This window comes from Corvus moneduloides, chromosome 22 (genome assembly GCF_009650955.1).
Source record: "Corvus moneduloides isolate bCorMon1 chromosome 22, bCorMon1.pri, whole genome shotgun sequence".
NCBI classification, from domain to species: Eukaryota; Metazoa; Chordata; class Aves; order Passeriformes; family Corvidae; genus Corvus; species Corvus moneduloides.
This window is the reverse complement of record NC_045497.1, coordinates 1,549,103-1,557,646: the sequence shown is the minus strand read 5'-3', so window position 1 is coordinate 1,557,646 and position 8,544 is coordinate 1,549,103. Positions and strand designations below refer to the sequence as shown.

General features: G+C 51.8%; 1 protein-coding gene across 3 annotated transcripts; it reads left to right on the top strand.

Moving 5' to 3' along the window:
• Positions 1-951: 951 nt before the first annotated feature.
• Positions 952-8,194, top strand: RNF223 (ring finger protein 223). Of its 3 annotated transcripts, XM_032131769.1 has the most exons (4): positions 952-1,479; positions 2,802-4,023; positions 6,040-6,145; positions 6,457-8,194. In XM_032131769.1, exons 3-4 carry the CDS (start codon positions 6,094-6,096, stop codon positions 7,302-7,304), a joined length of 900 nt encoding a protein of 299 aa, XP_031987660.1. In that variant the 5' UTR covers positions 952-1,479; positions 2,802-4,023; positions 6,040-6,093; the 3' UTR covers positions 7,305-8,194. The 3 variants fall into 3 exon arrangements, with proteins under 3 accessions (XP_031987660.1, XP_031987658.1, XP_031987661.1); XM_032131767.1 differs by lacking the exon at positions 952-1,479 and having other exon boundaries at positions 2,157-4,023; XM_032131770.1 differs by lacking the exons at positions 952-1,479; positions 6,040-6,145 and having other exon boundaries at positions 2,161-4,023.
• The last annotated feature ends 350 nt before the right edge of the window (positions 8,195-8,544 follow it).

Genomic DNA, 8,544 nt, shown 5'->3' with positions numbered 1-8,544 from the left:
CCTGTTTAAATCCTCATCCCTGTGCTCTGGGAAGTCCCAGCGGCATTTCCCAGCTGTTCCTGGGCTGGGAAAGATCTCGAGCTGTACAAGGAGATAACAGCCCTGATAAACAATTACTGAAAGGCTCCAGGCACTCTCTGAAGTGTCTCGAGATCGTCTGACAGGAGCAGTTAGAGCAGGGTAAAATAAAATGTAATGGGATTAAAACCATCCCACGGCCAGCTCCTGGTTTATCTGGTGACTCACCACGGCTCTTTCCTGCCAGGACCTAACACAGGCTTTGGAATTCCGACTGGAATTTAAACAGCCCAGTCTAGCCCGGGGAACAAGGACTGCACAGCCAGCACCTGGCCGGGAGCTGGCTGCACGTGGAGCCGGGAGGAGAAAAAGGCTGGGAAACATCCCCTGCTGGAGCTGTTTACAGCCTGCAGCAGGAACTGCCCGGAGCATCAGGGCCTCTGACTCCCGGGAACGCTGCAGGGGCAAAAAGCAGCGCTCGCTGGAGGCCAGGGAATTGTTTATCAGGAAAACCCAGCCGGTGCCGGCTCCCACTTCTCCTGCAGCTGATTAGAAGCTGATAAGAGGGAGGTGGAGAGAGCTCAGCCGCTGAGCCGGACCCGGCTCAAACCTGGCTCAAACCCCACAGAGGTTTATGTGTGTTCTCCCTGGATTTCGGGAGCTGGGGAGCACGGATGTGGGAGCTGGTGGAGAAGAAAATCTCAATATTCTCCTGCTGCCAGCATTTAACCCTGCAGGGAATTCTCTCCCTGCTGCACCGCGGTTGGGATAGGCTGGTTCTAGCCCCATTAAAACCAGCACAGCTGGATTTTTTTCCTTGAAAATCAGGGGAAAAAATCCATGAGCCTACAGCCTTGGATAGGCAGGAATCACTCTAAAGATGTTGGAATTTTGTCCTGCTCCGTCTGAGTCCAGAACATTTTGGTTCCTGACACTGCTGCCCTTCCTTAGGAACTGCTCCCTGGGGTTTCTCCCTGCACAAAATCCCTTCCAGGCTTTAGGCACAGCCTTAGGAGCAAATCCGAGCTGTAAAACAACGCCCAAAACCCGATGGAACAGGCAGCACCCCCAGACATGCTAATGGCTCAGGAAAAAGAGGAATGAGCTGGGTTTGGATGAGGGAGAGAGGGATCAGAGGAATTTCTGCTCCTTGGTGTGTTTTGCCTTTTCTTTCCACCCATCTTTACCTGGTGGCTTGAGCTTATCTCCAGAGATAAGCTGAGCTCAGTGTGCAGGGAACGAAAAGAGGGAAAGCCGAGCCAAGGAAACAGCTTCAACCTCTGGTTTTATTCCTCTGCTTCTCTCCACGCTCAGAAACGCTGGCTTGAAGTTTTTAATGGTCCTGCCCTCAAGCAGCTGTTAAAAATCTTCTTTTTCATCCCCAGCTTTCCTAATCCCCCCGTTGGAAAGGATCCACGGCTTTGAGAAGATCTCATTCCTGCACCCACACTCCTGCTTGAGGTGGGAATGGTCACTGATGGTGGGGAGGGTTTAATGATGGAAAATGTCAATGTTTGAACCAAAGTGATTCCCATCAAATGGGATCCTGCAGGAAATCCCTGGCTGGAGCCCCTGGGAGCAACCCCATCCTCACTGTTTCCATCTAAATGAATCCAGCAAGGATTAGCATGGAGAACCAAGGCTTTTCATTCCCTTTCTTCATTTTCTTTATCAATTTATGCAGGAAACGAGCCACAGGAGTCATGAAAATTCCTTGTTTTGCTCAAGGTCACATTGCTTATCCCAGCTTTCTCCTCCACCTCACCTCAGTGTTCCAGGCTCATTCCTGCAGGATTGGCAAAAAATCCATTTAGGACAAGGATTTTCCCACACCTGCAGCAGGGAATGGCTTTGGGAAGCACCCAAATAACCCAAATCCAAGGAAATCTCCCACAGTTGCTGCTCCCAATCCTTCGGGATCCACCCAATCCTGGCTGCAGCTCCTACCAGGCTCATCCCATTCCTCCAAGGGAGGGTAAAAATAAACCCAAACCTCCCACTCACTTTGGGAGCCAAGCCCTGTTCGTCATCCCGAGATCTCGTGGATCCTGGGGAGGGAGGAAGGGAGGAGTGTGGGGTGCCCAGTTTGCCCCAGGCTTGGAGTCACCATTCCCAGTGGGAAAACAGCCTCGGGAACACTGAAACTCGGTGGAGAAGGGGTTGAAATGTGCCTGGGTCTTGTTCAAAAATTAAATTATTGTTGTTCCACCAGGGGAAAATGGCCTCAGCTGGACCTAAGTTTGAAAATTACAATTTTTAGTTAAATATTTCCATCCTCAGTGCCCCAAAGGAATGAAAGGGCCCCAAAATGTCACCGAAATGTCACCGAAATGTCACTGAAATGTCATTAAATCCCGAGCCTGGGTGACCAAAGTGCTGCTGCAGGTGACTCAGGGAGCAGGACTCCGAAAATTCCCATTTCCATCCCTCATCCAACATCCTGCTGCCTCAGCCCTGGGAAGAAGTGTTTGCTCCCTCATAAATAGATGGGGAGGACCCTGAGCTCCAGGGATTGTTATTCCCAGTGGGATGCAGATCTGGGAAAGTTCCATTTTCCCCTGCACTGGGTGCTTCTTTTCCCTGGGAATCCAGCAGGAAATGATACTCTAAAGCAGCTCCCTGTCCCTGTGGATCCCACAACCTTCATTTGAATCCTAAAAATTTTTTAATCCTAAAGTTCTGGTAATTCCAACCCGCTTCTCTCATTCCTTAAAGCTCCAGCTTGCTGGAGTAGATTTATGTTTTATTTATTTTGCATAAAATTTGTATTTCATTATTTTTAGCTTCTTGAGGAGTATGGGAACGTTGAATCCAAAGCCAGTCCTGCCTGACTGCCCCTATAAAATCAGTGGGATTTAGACAATTCCCTGTCCCAAAAGATTTCCACACTCCCATACGTGGCAGGAATGATGCTCCTCAACCAAATTTTAAGAAGGGACTTTATGGAAAGCCTGGAAAAATCCACAGATGTTTCTTTCCTTGAGGAACTGAACAAAAAGGAGAGTTTGTGACAAATAAGGACAAATTTGGAACGTTTACAACAAATAAGGACAAATTTGGGACGCTTTCCTCTCCCTCCACCCCTCTTTTGTTTCCTTATCTGCCCACAAATGTAAATTTGCTGCTTCTTTTTTTTCTGGGTGTCCTTTGACCCACAAAAGGATGGGATAATATTCCAGGTGGGATAATATAATAATATTTTCTATGTTAATCTCCAAAGGATGAAATTCCCTTTCCAGGCCAATCCAAACAGGATTCATCTGGGCCATTGTAGAGCAGCTCCAAGCAGATTTTATAGAGTGTTTTAATTAATTTATAAGCACTTTCTAGGCTTTTAAATTATCCTGATTTTCCTATCCCAACCATTTTTTTCCCTCAGCCAATCACAAGAAGCTTATCTGTTAAAATCTATTAATCTGTTAATTATTATTATCCCTTAATCATCTTGGTTTCTTGGAGAAACAAGAGAAGAATAAACGCCACTTTTAGGGAACTTTTCCTTCAGGAGATTTGCTCTCCCAGGAAAACACAACCACGACCTCTCCACTACCAACAAAACCATGGAAAATTTTAAAACCCCTCAAAAATAGAATCTCCCAGCCTGGAAAAGAGGGCTCAGCCCCTGTTTGTGCCCTGTTTTCCCCGTGGCTGGGGCAGGCAGGTGTCCCTTATCAGGAGCATTCCAGGCGGGCTGTTTGTCACAGGAACCGGCCCGAGCGGGAGCGCGCCGGGAATGATTCAGTGGGATGGGGAAGGGCAGGTGGAGCAGGAAAAGTCACCTCTGGACAGGAAGGTATAAAAGACACCTGAGCTGCAGCAGCACCAGCCACTCGAGCACGGGGAGCTCCTCGAGGTTTCCTTGCCTTGGAAAGACCTGGGAACAACGCCGAGCTGGAATTCCAAGATTATCGACTCCAAAGGCTCCGAGCCTGAGTGTCCTCTGGGGAGGAGGTGGGAATCAAGAGATCAGAAGATGCTTTTGTCCCTCTAACAGCACCTGAACAGGTATTTACAGCCTTTCCTCTGCTCTCCACCTCCTCTTCCCTCGCTGGGGGTTCCTTGCTGCGAGTTAAAATCCCATTTAGGGATCGTTGGAACAGGGATCGTTGGAATGGGGATCATTGGGACAAGAAAAGTGGTGGCCGCTGTCCTGATATTCATAAATGTGACCTCTCTCTGCCTGGTTTTATGGTGGAAAAATGTTTCTAGAACTTATAAAAAGTATTGAATTACTTCGTTTGTGTCTCTCTCTCCAGAATGGTTTTGTTATTTCCCGCTGTTCCCGAAGCTTCTGGAAAAGCCCGGGTAAAGAGCTGGGAAAAGGAGACAAAGAGCTGCAGGCTCTGAATCAAAAAAACGATCAGAAAATCAAACAAAAACCCCCTGAACCTCAAATAATTCTTTTAAAAAGACACAGAAGGGGAAGGTTGACGTGTCCCACAGGGCAGAGCTGGAATTAAAAGTCTCCTCCTCTTTGTATCTCCCGCGTTTAATCCAAATCCCTGTGTTCCAACTGATCCAGGGCCCACAGAATCCCAAAAATCAAAGTATCAAACAAAAGGTATAAAATAGAATAAATAGAATAAAATCATAAAAATAAGTAGAATCTCAATCTATTAAAACTAAGAAGCTTCTGTAAGGTCACGATCGTATTTAGCAAATATGGGGAACGTGGGGGAAAGTTTGGATCTTTATTTAAAAGCAAATTTTGGAGTAAACTTTGAGTTTGCTCTCAGGATTTTGCTGTGGTGGAGCTGACATAGCCCAGACCAGTAAAAACCTCGTGAGAGCAGCTTTAATTTCATAATTCAGATTGTGAAACGAGAGCTTGAGCAAGCCAAGGCTTCTCCCTTTCTCAGCTTCCCTTGTGCCACTGGTTTGCTGCTCAGAATTCCTAAAACACCCTCAGGAACTGCAAAAAAACTGGGCTTAGGGGGTGGAGTTCTGCAAAAGGGAAGATTTACTCAAGAAAAGAGAAGAAAAAAAGAAAAAAAAACCCACAGGTTTTCCTCATCTTTGTGCCAGCTTGGGCTCGGATTTGTAATTCATCAGCATCTGCCAGGCTGTGCTACAGCACACACAGGCAGGAAAAAAGAAAAAAACATCAAAACCCATTAAAACTCGCTGCAAAATGCACAAAATTTAACTCCAGGAGAAGCTGCACCCCCTCCCCCCCCAAAAATCCATATTTAAACGAAGAGAAGCACAAAAAAGGAAGTTCTGAAGGGTGGCACAGCTCTGGCTCTGAGGGGAGGGGGCTGAACTCTTCATCCTTCAATAATGGGGATTTTTTTTCCCTGTGGAATGTGGGGGATATTTGGTGTTTCTGACCGCCGAAATTAAGCTTTAAATGCTGGCTCTGAGCACAGGGCTGTAATTACAGCAGCCACCTGAGCATCGCTGCCTTGTCACGGGCAAATCTCCCGGCAGGGAGGATCAAGCCGGGCTCGTTCCGTGACACATCCCAAAAAAATGTTCCCCGGGCATCCAGCACCGGGGCTGTCACCAGGAATTTCCTCCTGCTTTCGGGTAAAGGAGCTGAAAAGTTGGGTCTGGATGCAGCTGGAGCTGCAGGTGTTGTCTAAAACAACCCACATTCCGGGTGATCCTGAGGGGGAAGAAGGGACAGGAGTTGTTCGTAACCCGATTTTCTGGGACTGGGGGCTCCTGCACACCCAGCACACGGCGCTGGCTCCGCTGCAGGGCTGGGCACAGGGAAGAGCCGCCTTTCCCTTGGGAAAACACACCAGGAACCAGCGGAGAATTCCCCCGGCTCTGCCACCAAGGCCATTTCCTCCTTGCTGTGGCACGGGGACAGCGCAGAGCTGCAGCTTCAGGCTGAGGATTCCACATCTTTGGCAGGCAAAAATGGTGTTTCCCCCTCTCCTGGGCTTCTCCCGGGATTCCAGCATCCTTGGATGGCCCTGGGCAGCTCCCAGGAGCCAGGATCACGGCACAAAGCTCCTCAAAGAGCCTTTCCCCCCGTTATCTCCCCACTGAACGGTGTTATCTGTCTCTTAGGCCTGCCTCATGCTCCATAATCCCTGAGGGCCTCCCAGACTTAGAGATTCCCTCATGGAATCTTCTGCTCTCCTCCCTGCTCAGGTGCCGGGGAGCACCACCCGGGGTAGGTCCACCTTGTGTTTTTTCTGCCCCAGAGGGAGGAATGTGGTGGGAATGTCGCTCCCATCTCTGCCATTCCAGCGGTGCTCTGGTGGGAAGGGCTTGGTGGGGGATCTCTGCGGGTTCCTTGGCTCTCTGCAGGTTTGACTTCACCTTCCAAGCTTCCCAGAGGTTCCCTGTGTCCTTCCCAGCTCTGCTCCAGGCTCAGGATGCAGTGGAAGTCACAAAGTGCTCTTTGTTCCTTTAAGGGGTTGAGCCCAGAGCCGGTGTTTCCACCTGGTTTAAAAGAAATCCTGTGCTTTCCTTCTCTTCCAGAGTCTCCCAGGGCTCTGTTCCTCTCCGGGGGCTCCATCATGTCCTGCTTCTCCCAGCTGTGGCACTCCAGCACTCCGGAGTCTCCCACCAGCCCCGTGCCGGCGTCTCCAGGAGAAATCCCCATCCCCATCAGCCCCATCGTCGTCACCTCCCCTACAGATGGCAAAAGGAAGGGCAGATCCCCCACGGGCTCTCCCAGCTCTCCAAATCCCACCTCTCCCAAGCCAACCTCGCCCGTGGAATGCTCCATCTGCTTCAACACCTACGACAACACCTTCAAGACCCCCAAACTGCTGCAGTGCTCCCACGTGTTCTGCCTGGAATGCGTGGCCCGCCTGAGCACGGGGCTGCCGCCCAACCAGCCCGAGGACCTGCTGCCCTGCCCCTTCTGCAGGCAGCTCACCAACATCCCCCAGGAAGGAGCTCCAGCCCTGGAGACCAGCAAGGAGCTGCTGGCCACGCTGCCCCCGGAGCTGCAGCAGGAGAAGGTGCTGTGGATGGAGGGCACCAAGCTGTGCTGCCGGCGCGCCTCCGACGACCCGGAGAACCCCGAGTCGTGCATCTCCATCGACGTGGCCATGAGCAAACCCGAGAGCACGGAGGCTCCTCCCACGGGGCTGGCGGGGAGGTTGTCCCGCTGCGACCTGTGCGACGACTGGAAGCGCATCGTGCTGCTCTCGGCCCTCATCATCATCCTCTTCTGCATCATCCTGTGGCCCGTGCAGTGCGCGCTCAAGACGGGCAACCTGCGCTGCTTCACCAGGACTGTGGCCATGAGCAGGCCCGAGTACCTGCCCCCCAAAGCCACCACGGCGGCGGCTTCGGTCACACAGCCGCCCTTCCAGTAGTGCCAGAGCTCCTGGATGTGCTCAGGGGTGAGGAACAGGGACAGGACCTGTGATAAAATCCCCTTCCAGTAGTGCCAGAGCTCCTGGATGTGCTCAGGGGTGAGGAACGGGGACAGGACCTGCTGCTGGGACAGGAACTGTGACAAATCCCCTTTCCAGCAGCACCAGGAGTCCCTGGATCTGCTCAGCTCAGTGGGGACACAGGACAGAACCTGCTGCTCTGGACAGCTTCTGGGACAAAACCCTTTTCCAGTAGTGCCAGAGCCCCTGGATCTGCCCAGGGCTGAGGAATAGGGACAGGACCTGCTCTCCTGAAAGGATCTGGGATACAACCCTCTTCCAGTAGCACCAGGATCTGCTCAGGAATGAGGAACAGGAACAGAACCTGCTGCTCTGACAGCTTCTGTCACACAGCCCCCCTTCCAGTAGGGCCAGGAGCCTCTGGATCTGCTCCAGGATGAGGAACAGGACCTGCTGCTCTGACAGCTTCTGTCACACAGCCCCCCTTCCAGTAGGGCCAGGAGCCTCTGGATCTGCTCCAGGATGAGGAACAGGACCTGCTGCCCTGACAGGACCTGTGACAGAATCCCTTTCCAGCAGCACCAGGAGCTCCTGGATCTGCCCGGCTCCATCCCCACCGCGGGGATGACGAACAGGAGCTGCTGCATTCCTTGGATTGCTGGCAGACCCCACATCCCACTCTCCTCACACTCCTGTGCCTCTGGAAGGTTCCCTCCGCATCCCGCTGCCACCTCTCCGTGGAAACCGGGGCTGGGAAATGCACGGAGAGGTTTTTTTTTTCCAGGAGTGGCACAGAGCTGGATCCCCCGTGGCAGTGGGAAGCGCCGTTCCTCGAGCTCCCGAGGGAATAAAGGAATATTTTCTGCCAACTGGAGCAGCTCCATGATTATTCCCGTGAGGAGCTGGGATGGGGAGGGCGAGGACACGTCCGAGCTGGATAAACAGAAGGGAAACACCCGCATTCCACAGGCTGGGAAGGTTCCCGTGGTGCTGGAGGTGGAGCTGCTGCCTCCTGCTGACAGCCCCGGACCCATCCCCACGAGCATTCCCACAGAACCCAGCACCCATTCCACTCGTTTTTCCCAAGAAGATGCTTAAAAATCCCTCATTCCCAGCTGGAAGGTGATTTTATACCCAGGGCTGAGCTCTGAGAGGCACAAACCCAGCAGAGCCTGGAGTCACCACATCACCAAACCTCCCCCAAACTTCTCGCTGCTGC